Source organism: Podarcis raffonei, chromosome 3 (genome assembly GCF_027172205.1).
Source record: "Podarcis raffonei isolate rPodRaf1 chromosome 3, rPodRaf1.pri, whole genome shotgun sequence".
Classification (NCBI taxonomy): Eukaryota; Metazoa; Chordata; class Lepidosauria; order Squamata; family Lacertidae; genus Podarcis; species Podarcis raffonei.
The window spans coordinates 36193961-36209262 of NC_070604.1; the positions used below are offsets into that span (position 1 = coordinate 36193961).

General features: G+C 41.6%; 1 protein-coding gene across 2 annotated transcripts in view; it reads right to left on the minus strand.

Moving 5' to 3' along the window:
- Positions 1-15302, minus strand: part of KHDRBS2 (KH RNA binding domain containing, signal transduction associated 2) — a 350797-nt gene that overhangs the window by 267319 nt on the left and 68176 nt on the right. For both annotated transcript variants that reach the window (XM_053381150.1, XM_053381151.1), the window contains exon 2: positions 2738-2865. In XM_053381150.1, the coding sequence (XP_053237125.1) occupies positions 2738-2865 (128 nt within the window). The remainder of the gene's footprint in view (positions 1-2737; positions 2866-15302) is intronic.

The window sequence follows — 15302 nt, forward strand, 5'->3', positions numbered from 1 at the left end:
GTTCAGCAAGGGCCTTATTTAATGGTCGACAACAGAAAGCTTGCAATGCAAGCCTGGCTAGCTGCACTAAATTCTGACAGCAGGACTTCTCTTTCCTTGGCACATCCAATCTCCCAAAGCCAAACCTATGATGTTACCACTGCCTATTTTTCTCTTCACAAAGACTCACTTAAAAACGCTCCTAAGCTTACAAAGCATTCCAAATGCACTTCCAGGGGGTGATAAATGTGCCTCAAAAGCTCCGCTCATATATTATGAAAGAGAATGAAAGTTTATTGTCTCCCCCCATTTCTGTCTCCTCCTCACTCCCTCCCCCACTTCTCTTTCCCCCTCAGCCACATATTACCCATAACAATCATGTCTCAAACTGAATGCAACTGATTTGCATGAAGGACTCTATGATTTGAAAACAGAGATGCTGAATGTACTTTTGTTACACATGAAAAAATACTTTAATAAAACACATTTAAGCAAGTGCTGTGAAATCCTGACTGTCAGAGGATTAGAGAGAAGAGACATCTAAAAGAGAAGAAATGATGGGGTGGTGGTGGGGATTCAGCACCATCACTAGCTGAGCTGCTCTGGAATGACAGAACACGGACAGTAAAATCCAGAGTTTTAAATCAGATATATGATGTGATTATTCTTTACATGGATTTGGAAGCTAAGAAATGAGAAAGCCGATGCTCCTTCCACCCAAAACCACATTCTGATTATTATTTCGCCTTCAGTATTGTGATGAAAGAGACGCAGGAGACAAAATGTAATAAACACATATCTGTTGAATGTAAGAGGTCTCAGGATTCTGAACTCTTCACTCTCAGTTTAGGCCACAATCCTAATTCCTAAGACTCATTCAATTCAATAGGTCTCACTACTTAGTAGAAATGGTTAGGATTTAACTGTCATAACCTTCCAGGCCACTTGAACGGAACACCACTTCTTTGGTAACTGAGTACACGGAAATCCTTGCATTTAATTATGTGCATGTGCTTTGCTATTTGCAAGGGCAATAGGAGAGGAAATCTTTCTATAGCACAAAAGGAGAAAGTTGCTGTAGATAGGTTGCTCCTTCATCATCTGCGGCCCTTCTTCATATGTCTCCTCCATGAGAGGTCCGTAGGGTGCCAACATGAGAAAAGGCCTTTTCTGTGGTGGCTCCCTGCTTGTGGAATGCTCTCCCCCAGGAGGCCCCACTGATATCTTTGTTATGTATCTTTAGTCACCAGGCAAAAACATCCCTCTTCCCCCAGGCCTTTGGTTAATTACCGGTAAACAATCCATGGCCTTTTAAACTGTGGGAGGGGTATTGTTTTTGTTTGCTGCTGTTATGTGTTGTGTTTTTATATTGTAAACCTCCCTGTGCTCTTTGGTTGAAGGGCAATATAGAAATTTAATAAACATAATCATAATGAATTATTAAGAATATTTGTATACTGTCCCATGACTGGTGTTATATGAAAAATATGGGATGTGCTGCCAGTAGCACCTTTGATTCCCAAAACAGGCACAGGGCAGAGAAGCAGTGATGCTATAGAACATTACCAATTTAGGAACAGTGCAACATCCTAACAAGGCAATAACAAGCCGTCCTCTAGCAATGCCTATTTCTAGTGCCTTTTACCATTTTGATGATTATTTTACATCAATTTTATATTCACAATTCAGGAGGTAAATGCCATCTTGGAATCAATGCACCTCTCCTTCTCTCTCTTTTTTTATACATACCTCTCATTTGGGTCGATATGCTTTTTTACCCACTGTAATTTATTGCTATTGCTGATGAAAGAATAAAGTGAAAAGTGGAGAGTGTAATCAAAGCTAATAGTGAGGCCAAATACCATGTGACAATAAATCAGCAGGAAAAATTGCACTAGAGATAAATGGGGGTGTTTACCATTTCAGTTTGAATACTGCCAGGACAACAACTATTTGTGTAAAATACAAGGCCGCACAGGGGAAAGCAGCATTCCTTTACTTCATCATACACACACACACACACACACACACACACACACACACACACATTACTACCTCCTGCCTGGATCTTTGTTATGCAGATCTGTGTTGAGGAATTTTGGTTTGCAGAAGTGGCACCTTCCAAATTTGCTCAAAATAATACTAGCTTCCTTTGAGATGTAAATTTTTCTTTACATCAAGGCAAGTAAGTGGGAAGAAACCAAATTATCATATGAGAGGATTTTTCAGAGGAGTGTCTAGTAAGTTTCTTATTTCCCTTTCAACCAGTGCTTTTCAAACAGTGAACCAGGACCCACCAGTAAAACCTGGGCCACTTTCATGTGGGCCTCAGTGCCACAGCCTGCCCAGTACTTCCTCACTTGCCAGCTCCTCCTCCTAGCCATGCCATAGCCTTTTGGCTGGACCAATGCCAGCACCATCAACTCCTTACATGATGAGTAAAGGTAGCCAAGAGATAGAGATGTGGGGGGTGGGAGGACAGTAAAGGGGTACAATCCACCCTGAGTTGTAGTCGAAGTCAAAACTCCTATTGAATTTAATGGAGTTGGTCTGAACTCAATGTGTATTCCCTCAAAATCCAATCTGAAATATTGATCCAACACTTATTAGAAACAATAAAGAGGCATGAATACATTTTAATTCTTTTTTTATACTGCCCTGAGTTAGCACTTTGAGCACAGCATTTAATTATAACCATAACCACAATCATCTATCAAAATAGCACAGTCTGTCTTATATTATATAGGTATTACAATACCTTTGGATACTGTTTGACAGGAATCAATACTCTTTCTGACAGCTTTATATTTTTGTTGCTGATGACATCAAGGTATTTTTTCTCTTCATCCTCCTTTTTCTCATCAGAACTCTGGAACTTTTCAATTTCTAGGAAGGGTGAACAAAAAAAAATCTATAATTAGATGGCTGTTATTCTTTGATGCAGGATTATTTTCTTATTTGGAAGTTATATGACATACTCAGGCAAAAGAATGAGTAGTGCTAAGAAGAAAATTATGTCCATGCAAGAGTGAATATACTCCCCCATCTCCCCTACCATGCAACCCATAAATCTGTTCTGAGCGCCTCCACCAACCCTCTAGAGAACATTTGGAGATGACATGTGGCACACATGGAGGGTAGGAGGGGTAAATCCTATTGTGCTAATGGCAAATATCCTTGTACTAGCACAACTATTTGGTTGAATACCACCCAACATACTATACAACTTAAGCTGCAGCTGACATTTCAACAGAACCTGTGATGCAATCGTAGGGAGACTTTATGATAGCAGTCAGCAGGACACTCAGCATTAGCTGGGTTCCGCTATGGAAGTTGAGAGCTAGAGTGAAGCATACAGAAACTATTGCAATTAGGCAAGAGAAGAAGGCCAGGCTCAAGACATTTATACCAGGCCTGGCCAATCTGGAAGTTTTATACCGCCGGCAAATCATGGGAGCCCAATGTTGCACCACCCTGTTCTTGTATGCTCCTGAAGGGTGACCACAAACAGACAATGGTACTTCACTAAAATAATTCCCAAACCATAATGTTTCCATTTTAAGCTCTCTAATGAGCTGCCTCTTCTCCCTCCTCAATTTTGTTGCAGAATTTCAACAAGTAATTGGTTAGGAGAAAGCTCAAGTTCTAAAAAAAAACATTTAACAAAAATGTTGCAAGCAAAGGATCTTGAACAATCCCAATTTCCTTCAAACCTTGAAACATTCAGAAAGCATGGATAACGAACAGTGCAAGCCTAACCATGTCTACTCAGAAGTAAGTCCTATTGAGTTTCCATGGTAACTGGGTGGGGTTAGGATTGCAGGCTAAATTCTGAATGACAGGTGTTAGCATGGTCCACCCAGCTTGTATCAAAAGTTACAAGGATCAATTCCTCAACTATCTCTACCCTTCATTAAAATGTCATTCCTTCAGTACACATTTTCCTGCCCCGAAGAGCCACTGGCTTGCCTCAGCTCTTGTGCTAGGAGTTGTGCTTTGAGCTCCTGTCTGCCAATCATTCCTAAATATTTTATTGTATCTTTCTCTTCTTTTTGTACAACACTCAGAGAAGTGATTTTATGAGGGGGTATCATAAGTTAAATAAATAAATAAAGTGTCTGTTGAGTACTGCCTGGCAGATGTTTCTTTCGCCAGAAAAGAAGGGAGTGTGTTTCACCCATGATGATAGCTGCTCACTGCTGTTAATATCCTATGACTTTTTAGGGGACATCATGAGGAACAATTGGGCCAATGGCATTTTTAATCCCATCATACATGATTGGAGACTGGGCTCCTCTAAACCAGATGGAAGCCATTGTGTCTTGGTGCAGGTCAATTCAGCACTGATTTGCACTTTTGGACTGACATCTTTGCAGACCTGCATTCCTCTCATCTAGTGTTTCTGACACTGGATCAATATTGTAAAATAGGGGTACACTCTTGGGAAAACAAGAATTGTTTATTTATGAGCAGAAGAAATATGCAGTTGAAGTTTTTATTCTGCATGTGAGGCCATTAATAAGAGGAAGTAAGCTCTGGAAAACCATAGGGATTTCCTCATCTGAAGGAAAGCCATGCTGCCAATTAACAACGGCATTCTCCTTTATTATAGTGTTGGCTGTTTCAGGCCTCAGCACTAACACTGAAAATGGCTAGTCCTTTGATCAATTTAAAGCTTCCCAGTGCTTTTTTTCCTAAAAAAAATGTTTATGGGTACTCTCATTTTCCTACTCATATTGAAATACAGCCCCTCAATGAGGCCAAACCTAGATTCACAAAATATTTAGGGGTCCCCTCCAGAAAAAAAGCAAGGAAGCTTCCTACAAAAATACCAAGATTATACAAAAACAAGATCTTCTATTACCCCATTTTTTGCTATTTCATATGAAATAGTGAACTAGAAATTCGAAATATAATTAAGGAACTGTTGAAGCAAACAAATAATGATTACTCTCAGTTAAGGGCTTGTGACTCCCTTGAGCATATTTGTTTGGCCTTACAGCAGCCTTATAAGTCACCTGTCTTAAGAGTAGGATTTGCTTCCTCTACCAAGTGAGGGTGTTGTGGCTTTTTCCTTTTCTCCTCTTCAACCAACATGTTGTTGCTGAACTTGCTGCTTGAGCCCCTGGTAATGACACTTCTCGGCAAACAGAAACCTGCTAATGAGCCTGGCCCTGCTGAGCCAGGAATGTGTGCACAGCAGGAACTTTCTGGAAAAGTTGAAGAGCTGCTTTAAAGAAGATAAAATGTGGATAACCTAAAATAGTGCGCTCTCTCTCTCTCTCTCTCTCTCTCTCTCTGTGTGTGTGTGTGTGCGTGCGCGCACATGAATGAGAGAGAGAGATTCATTCTCCCTGATCGTCAGAAATCACAGGGCGCATTTGCATTTTGCTCTGAGGAAAGCATATTGGTGACTTGTCCTGTTCCTAATATCATCTGTTTTACTTACAAATATAAAGATTGTGCAGCAGAGAGCAACACACAAACAAAGAAAAATACACACAACCACCATTTTCTCTTTGTAGCAACTTTAGTTCAGCCTTCCAGCACCTTCTTTACAAGGTGCTCTATCGCCCCCTTTGGTAGCCCAGAATAATGCATTTCTTGCTTGTTCCGTAGTGACTCCAGAAACACAGTAAATGGACAAAATACAGTAAATTTACTGAATACAGTAAAATACAGTAAATTTACTGAATACAGTAAATGGACAAATGTACAAAGATTCACAAAATGTTTAGGGGTATGCATACCCCTGCGTGTCATCCCTCCTGAAAAAAAGCACTGCATACATGCACACATACTTTTATTTGTCTGTTGCCTTCCCACAGTTCAAACCATGGTCAAGGCTCCTTACAACATGAAAAAACACATAACTAAAACATAAAAAGTAGGCATATATAATAAATCAAACATTAAAAAAATACAAAACCGATCTGGACAATTTCCACATGAATAACTGCAAACTCTAGAATAAAGATACAAAAAACCAACAGCAAACAACACACACTTAACAAAAAACCCAAACAATACCTCAGCCCAAAGTGTCTGGGCTGAACATCAGAACACACATTCTGAGAAGGGTATTACTTTGTGTAACAGACAGGCACATCTGCAGCAATCCTATGCATACTTCCTTCATGGGCAGTACCACTGGGTCAAACACAATGGGGCTTACTTCAGAGTAACAGCTATACAGCTCACTTGGATAGGCTTACAAAATCACTTCAGAACAATTACGGATTTGCTTGGGTGTAATTGCTATGCATGGATGAAATAGGCCTCACCGCTTCATCTTAAAATCCAGTGTCCTGTGGCTGGAGCATTTATTGGAGTGCTATTTTTCTAGAAAAAGAGGTGCCGGAACTCACCATGAACACTTCCCTTGTTTTCTTATAATGGCAATGATGCCCACTTGAGAGGTGCCAGAACTGAGTTTCAGCTGGGGGAAAATCAAAACCCTGATTGGGCAGATTGATGTACATAGAAACATACCTTACACGAAGTCAGGCCATTGGATTGCAGTCAGGCCAGTTAGATTGCAAAGTCTAAGGTTCATTATATCTGAAGGCCTGGACTACTCCTGTAGGAGGAGGTGGTGACGGAATAATACTGAGGCATCTGATCAAGATTTGTATTTTAAAATGAGCTTAAAAAAATATATATTTGTAAATGTTTGTATCTCTCATGCCAGGCAGAAACCATACTCTGGCAGCTGTTTATCTTCTTGATCAAGGGCCCCCCTGATCTATAGCAGTGCCTCAGGGTTGTAAAAGGAAATTACAGGCTAGGAGCAAAAGATCACACTGACCATACAAATTACAGAATAATCAAGTTGCAAAACACAATTAAGAGTTGGTAAATAGTAAGAATTATTGTGCCTCCCATTAGAAACTTGAGCCACATTTTCATAAGGTTAAAAGGGCAAATAGAAACAGCAGCTGGACTAGGCAAAGCAGCTCTCTGAAACTGCTTTGAAGTTTTAGAGAACTTAGAATTTAGCTTAGCTTTTACTAAGTTCCCTTTCTTCTAAAAAACTATATATGTTATGAAATATATTGGCTTAAATGTAATTATGCAAAGGATTTAGAAAGTAAGAAATGTTAGATTCTTATGTTAGATTCTTATTTCATAGAATCATAGAATCATAAAGTTGGAAGAGACCACAAGGGCCATCGAGTCCAAACCCCTGCCGAGCAGGAAACACCATCAGAGCACTCCTGACATATGGTTGTCGAGTCTCTGCTTAAAGACCTCCAAAGAAGGAGATCTTTCATAGATGGTGTGTGAGGAGATGAACCCAAGATCTCTGTTTAAGATAAAATTAGAACCATTAGCCATCTGTTTTGCAGGGAATAGGGCAAGAGGGGCCAAAGGTTATCTGGTAATTAAGGTGCCTGGTCGAGGTAAATGTAAGATATATGACTACTTATTTGCCATTTATAAATAGAAGAAAATATAGCTCTCTGTCTCCCATAAAAGGTAATAGGAAATGGGTGTATCTTTTATGATTGGTTCTAGCAAACAGCAAATAGGAATTTCAACCAGGCTGATTGGACAGAGGCAGCCAAAGGAGGAGCAAGGGGGCTGGGCTGAGGGAATATAAGTGCTGGCCATCAGGGCTGAAAGGGCAGAGCTTTGGTAACCATATACCACTGTGTCTCTCATTTATTTGTGTGACAAATAAATTATTATTTTAATTTCTCTATTGCTGCGTTGAATATTTCATTCCAGCTAAGCATTAACCACAAGCAGGGTGCTACAATACAGGACCCTCTCTCTGGTTCTACAGAAAGTATTTTCTATCACTTTTGAGCTAGAGGTGGGGATTTTAAAAAATGTTCCCTTCTATAACAACCTTCACTGAATTAACAGCTCTTGGTTAATACTGAACTTTCTATGTAGGAGCATATGCAAAAGGCGACAAACATAAACACATGCCATTTGCAGCCTGCAGTGCCACAGTTCACTCTATCAGCTTAGGCCTCTATTTTCTCATTTCCACCAGGCCAAAGAGTTAGAGCAGGTCAAAGAGATATGGCTGTGCCTGGCAGTTCACAAGGGCTAGTATAGAGAGCCTAGTAGGACAAAGATGGCGCTTAGTGTCACATAGTGAGAGCAGAAGATGCCCGCCGAAAGGCCAGAGGGACGGACCTCAGGGGTGGAGTTCAATGGATATGGAGGCAGAGGTAATAACAGAAATCAAGCCAAGAATAAAGCAGCCTGCCCATTCTATTATGATTCCTTATTCTGAGATTTTATTCCTTCCTCTGGAGACTCCGAAAAGGAGGCTGATATCATGAAACTTCAGACCAAAGAGAGAGAGCTGACAAGCCTAATCACCATGTGGAGCTGGTCACTGAATGCATCAACATGAGCCCCAGGAGGGCTTGCCTTGAAAACGAAATTTCTGGCTGTGATGAAGCATACACAGAAAGCAGCAGCAATTGGGCATCAAAGCAGCATAGGCGGGAGGAGGGGGGCTATATTGGAGCAAGTAAGCTTCTAACAGAGCAACCTCCCCCCAAACCCCTGCTGCCCATGTACTGATCAAGCATCATCGCACCTTTCAGTAGTTTCCCAAGCACAGATTTGCAGAAATCTACACTGTTCTGGCAAAAAGAAACTCAGTAAAGAATGTGTGTGCGTCTTACTCCCCCACCCCACCCCCCAAAAACCTCTGCCATGCCAATAAAAGGAAGTTAATTATACTTCTCTTCACTATACTTGACATCTGTTACAAAACTCTCGTCATGAATATAGTATTTCCATTTTTAAAAAGGCACCCTCCCCAGCAGAAACATCCCTTTGCTACATTCTGAAGCATGTCAAAACTCATCAAATAACAAATGTTCTTCTCGTCAGCCTCTCCAACCTACCATAAAATGGAATATACACCTTCCAAAGCTGTCAGCATTTGGTTCCCCTTCAGAAGAGTAATGTTAGTGTTTGCTTAGTTTTTCTCTGGGCAGCTGTTTTGGGTGTGTGTTTGTGTAATTATTTGATTGTAAGTATTAATGATGTCAGCTACATGGTTTTCAAGAATCCTGCACCTCCATCTTAAGATTGATTTTCCTTTCACCTGAGAATTCTGTGGCCTGGTTCTTATACAAACAGCCTATAAAGCTATACCTAAGTGATGCATATGCAGAATTAGGTGTTTCAGAGCACAACTGCATAGAAAACAATCGTGGTCCCCCGTCCCCAAACAGCTAAAAGAACTATAGTATGGTGTTAAGGGGACGTGGGTGGCGCTGTGGGTAAAACCTCAGCGCCTAGGGCTTGCCGATCGCATGGTCGGCGGTTTGAATCCCCGCGGTGGGGTGAGCTCCCGTCTTTCGGTCCCAGCTCCTGCCCACCTAGCAGTTCGAAAGCACCCCTAAGTGCAAGTAGATAAATAGGGACCGCTTTATAGCGGGAAGGTAAACGGCGTTTCTGTGAGCTGCGCTGGTGCTGGCTCGCCAGAGCAGCTTCGTCACGCTGGCCACGTGACCCGGAAGTGTCTCCAGACAGCGCTGGCCCCCGGCCTCTTAAGTGAGATGGGCGCACAACCCTAGAGTCGGACACGACTGGCCCGTACGGGCAGGGATACCTTTACCTTTATGGTGTTAAGAGGGCTTAATCTAGCATCCACCCATCCACACAACAATAACAACAGTTTCCCATGAGTTCCTAGAAAGAGTGAATAACTGTGCCTAGCTTTGGACATAATGCTGAAAGTAAGTGCAAGTGCCTCATGTTGTCAAGTTCCCAAACCAAAACACAATGACTGTCGTGTGTAGGCAAGGAAGAGATCACAAGGTCCAGATTCCATGAGCAAGGTAAGAGGTTCATAACCAAATAGGAGCTACAAAGATGTCCCAGCAGCTGATATGCCCCTCCCACCAAGCTTTTAAATATGAAGCAGGCAAAGCTCACTCACGGAACTCTCTTGCCCTATAAGTCTGTTGATCTGCGCTCTATCTGGGCAGATGCAAATGATCTCACCTATGAATATAGCACCTAGGTTTTGGCAACAAGATTGTGTCCTGTCCCTCTACCTCCATATCCACTGCCATCTCCTCTTGCTAAGCCCTTCCCTATGTCTTTTTGAAGTTGCCCTTGCTCTCTGAGGAGGCTCTGTCGGAAGGGCAGGGGGAAGAACCAGCAGCTCTGAGTCACATCTAGAACCAAAAGGAGAGGACCTTCATCCTCCATCCCTTGGTACCAGCCATTCAGCCCCCAATCTGCTCCTCTTCCTGGTCCATCTGGCCACCAGACCATGCTAGAGTCTGGCAAAACTGAGGGGCACATGACACGCACTTAAACTAACCAGGTTCAGACCCAGTTCACAAGGGACTAATTGTACTGGTAAGTTACAACATTATAAAAATGTGACACCAGGGGGTGCTGTACAGCAGTCAATGGAAAATTGCATCAAGCGCTATATACGTTTCCCCCCTTAGCATTGTTGTTTTTTATATGTGTAGATCCAGCCAAGGTTTGTAATGGTTGCTCTAAATAAGAGGTAAGCACTGAAAGGCTCCTTCTCCAGCTCCAATTAAAATGTAAACCAGAATAATTTGTAGTTTACCCCCTTCCATCTAACAGACATCAAACTTAAAAAGAACAGGTTTGCACAGCAAGGAGAGGTCTTGTAAACTGAGTGAAGCATTTTCAGCTTCATTTTTTTGTTGCTGTTTGGGGGTGGGGAGCTTCCCACTGCAGCGGTACCCATTTACTTGCACTGGTGTGCTTTCGAACTGTTAGGCTGGCAGAAGCTGGGATGGAGCAGTGGAGGCTCACCACGGTCGAGCGGATTCGAACTGCCAACCTTCCGATCAGCAAGCCCAAGAGGCTCAGTGCTTTAGACCACAGCGCCACCTGTGATGCAGTAAAGATACCTGAGCACAGAATACACAGATATTTTGGAATACATAGAGGATAAACCATGCACAATACTGCTTAGAAGGGTGTATTAATATTCTGGCTACATGGGAAGTGTAGATCATTTTTTCCACCCAACTGGCACCCTCCCTTCCTGACAGTGCCCATATGCCGTGATTTAAGATATCTAGCATTATAGTGCAAATGAATGCTTGATGCTGTGGTTTATTTATATTTCAACTTCCAGTAAGCAAGAGAAAATATGACAATCAATATTGTGTTTTGAGCCAATCAAAAGATTCCAGAACATGAGACTCCCCCTTAGGTCCCAAGGAATTTTGCAGTTGGCACAGACCTCTATTAATGACAGTCAGCTAATTGCCCTTCAGATTATGGTAATATGAGCAGCACATAAAATTGGCCATTAGGGTTAGTCTAACAATTTCATAGCACATTATACAAAGACATAAATCTTGAAAGCACTTTTCCTTGGGGGAAGTAGGACATATATGTTACCATTTTCCACAGTGCCAAGTGTCACATACCAAAAAGTACTTCCAGTTATAGGCACAATAATCAGCAGGAAAAAAATGTTTGTCGGGTAAATGAGGATTAAAAAACCCTCTAGAGTTCACACCAGGTGAAAAGCAGTCTACACATTGGATTAATCACACCCCAGAGCCAGGAGTTTGTAAAAACCAATGGGAGCTTCTGCTTCCACTCTGAACTCGGTACACAAACAGGATAAACATGAAGCAAACAAGGTTACACTGAATAAGCCAGGCAATATTTCCACCATACCGAGACGACAAAAAGGGGCGAGGGTGTTGAATGAAGGAACTGATGTTGAGTTACATAAAATGGAACTAAATGACCCTGACAAGTATGTTCTTAAACCCCATTAGCTTCCTAATGGAAATAAGATGTTCTGTCAAGGAAATAAAAGGAAAGGCTGACTGGAATTTTTGAATAAATACAAGGAGTGTACTTTGAGGAACTTCAGTTCCAATCTGCTTCTAACAAAAGTAACCAATGCTAGCATGTTCTCTCCCGGCAAAAGGAGCCAGGGGTAGGAGTAGCTGCTGGCAGCCTTGTCAAATTAACTTTTGGAGAGCTTCAAAATGCACCCCCCTTCTCTAAGAGCTTTCTTCATCAGTATGCCTATTTGCCCAGCTGGTTGACCTTTCAATCCGCTTGCCCTGCATTGTTCAGATTGGGCAGACAAGGTGCAAGTTAGACATCCATGCTGTACCTTTAAATATCTTGATGTGGGAAGGGCCATGGCCGAATCCACGGATTCTTTTCCCAGTCCTGCCTTCCCAGCTTTCTCTGCCTGCTGTATCAAATAAGGTCCCAGGTATGACATACAGGGAAGAAAAGGATACAGAGTAAACCCTACACAAATCCAGAGTGCAGTCCCTAAGACGGTTGGATGGCACCTTGTATGCCTCTTTCTGGCAACTCCTGCAGCTAAGCTGGTGCCAAATGTATTGCTCTCCTTTCCTTTGGACCACATCAGCAAGGCTAAGAGGGGAGTCTTGTTGTCTGGGTAGCCCAGGATCTCCACACACACTACCAGAGAGGTCACTTTGGTGCTGCTATTGCAGCAAAAGCAATGCAGGAGGCAGCAGTTATGAGTTACCAGACTCTGCAACCACAGTGATTCTCCAGCAGTTTGACTTCACCCTAGGAGGCACACTCCATTGTCACTCAAGACAGATGGATACCAACATTATTGAAAATAACATTGAAAATGCATATGAAGGAAATTGCTTTGACAAAACGTGTATGTTAAGAAAAGTTGCATATAAAAATGCATTGTTACAAAATTTTCATGAGAACTTGAAAAAATAATAATAATTCTCAATTTGATTTGGAAATAGAGAAAAGAGTTTAAGATTGGAAAATGAAAACAAACTGACAAATTTGCCTATCCTTAACCCAGGCACAGCTCTGCTAAACCTGCCAGCCAGACTTGATTCCCTCCACATCCCTTCTTGGACTATTTCCCATTTTGACTCCCTCAAGCCTGTCCTTCAAGGTTGCTCACTTCCCCCGCCCCCTCCCAATTAAATGAGGCAGAGCCACCAATTAAATTCCAATTTGAAGTTGGTTATTGCAATCCCCATCAGATGTATACCCGGAAGATGTTCTCCAAACATCTCAGACACACACCGGATGCAGCTGCTGCACCTGTTGCAGGTTTAGTATTGTCAGATATTGTCCAATGCTTAATTACATTTGCATGCTTTTTATTTTAAAAAATTAAGCAATTATACCAGCTCAGCCGTTGCAGCATGAGACTCTTAATCTCAGGGTCATTGGGCAAAAGATTCCTGCATGGTAGGCGGTTGGACTAGATGACCCTCTTGGTCCCTTCCAACAATACAATTCTATTATTCCAAACGAAATTGAGATGAAATGTTATCCAGTGCCAGACTACCAATATGAAACTATGAAATCTAGGCATGGCCCATCAAGTGGCATCCTCTCCCCTTTGTGTGCATGCACTGCAACCCTGACCTTAAGTAATTTGTGGACTTGGGCCCCCAGGCAGGAAAACTATGGTTAGATAAGTACACAGGAAGCACACACAAGATAACACAATTCCATGCAACGTGTGTGTGTGTGTGTGTACGCGTGCCAAGGGCCACTTAGAAGAAGAAGAGGAGTTTGGATTTGATATCCCGCTTTATCACTACCCGAAGGAGTTTCAAAGCGGCTAACATTCTCCTTTCCCTTCCTCCCCCACAACAAACACTCTGTGAGGTGAGTGGGGCTGAGAGACTTCAAAGAAGTGTGACTGGCCCAAGGTCACCCAGCAGCTGCATGTGGGGGAGCGGAGACGCGAACCCAGTTTCCCAGACTACGAGACTACCGCTCTTAACCACTACACCACACTGGCTCTTAGGGAGGGAATGGGGTCCCTTTTTGCTCTATGCTGATCCTCCCCAATGGAAATGGTTCTGCTCATGTAGAGATGGGTTGTCTTCTTCACTTCATTTGCTTCTTCTCCACTATTTATTTATTTATTTATTTATTTATTTATTTATTTATTGTACAATACAATTAACTGCAGAACACAAGAAGTCGCATTGATTTCTAAGGATTAAACAATGAAATAAATTGCATTAAAAAATTTTAAAAATCTGGAAATATTTGAACCCACAAATCTGCAGATTCGATGCACACACTTATGCTCTCATACACAGAATACAGAGAAATATACTGTGGATGTTTAAGTAAGTCACTACTCTGCTCAGTGGGTCTTACTCCCTATTAAGTATGTTCAGCATTGCAGCCTAAATTTTGAAAACACAGTGCAATACTACAGCATGTAGGTCTGCTCAGAAGTATGTCCCATTAGGTTCAATTGAACTTACTCCCAGGTAAGTAGTATAGGATTGCAGTGCCAGAGGAAAAATACTTCAGTGTTATCTATTATAATGCAATGAATATTCTAGCAAATAATCCAATTAAATCATTACTTCAACATCATTTCATTATTCTGTCCTCTGGGTTAATGTTATTGGTTTGGTGATTTCCCATGTCATTAGAAATAGTTATTCAATCAAAGGTTTCCATGCTTTTGCAATTTCTACTCTTGCTCCTGAAAAATTTGCTACAGTACTAGATTAAGTCTCATGGCGATACTACTGTGACCTCTAAATGAAGAAATGCACAGTTCTAGAAATTCATTATACAGCTAAGATATCACACAGTTTTTCATTATAAAGAGAAAAGTCTGTTTTGTTTTTATTAGGATTTATAGTTTACCTTGGCCTTCTGTTATAATAAATTTTAATTTAACCTTTTTAACTTTAAGCAATGCTCAAAGTGTGACAGCTGAGCAAATGCCCTTTGGATTAATCGATCTGGACATTTGGGGAGCAGACATATTCCACACACCAGAAAGGACTATAAAATGCATCTGTGCCATTTATGGCCCTCAGCTCTGTAATAAACAAACAAACATTCTGTTCCATGTGGATTTCCATTTTCGAATCTATGCAGCAGGATATGCTAAAGGGACATATGCCTTCCTGCTCTGCCTGCTAAATGGTGCAAAATCGTGAATGGAGCAATGTGATATTTAGCCCACAAAGCTATAAAAGTATAGATTTCTTCAGAATGTCAGTTCATGGTTTGTAGTACCCCGAAGCAATTAAGGAGAATGAGAACCTCAGCACTAGGGGCCATATCTACCATAAAGATGGCTTTTGGTTGCAAGAATGTCATAAAATATAAAGGAATCTGTACTTTTCCCATCCCTTATTATGTACACATACTTTCTTCCTCATTGCCCCAGTGATAAATGGTACATCTGCACCCTTATATCCCAGTGCTTTCACTGAGATCATCCAGAGAAGTGCTGTGAGTTGCTCCCATGTTACAAAGTCCCGAATGGCCTCGGCTACCAGCCAACCATTTAGCACTGCAATCCCAATGCTGTGGAACAC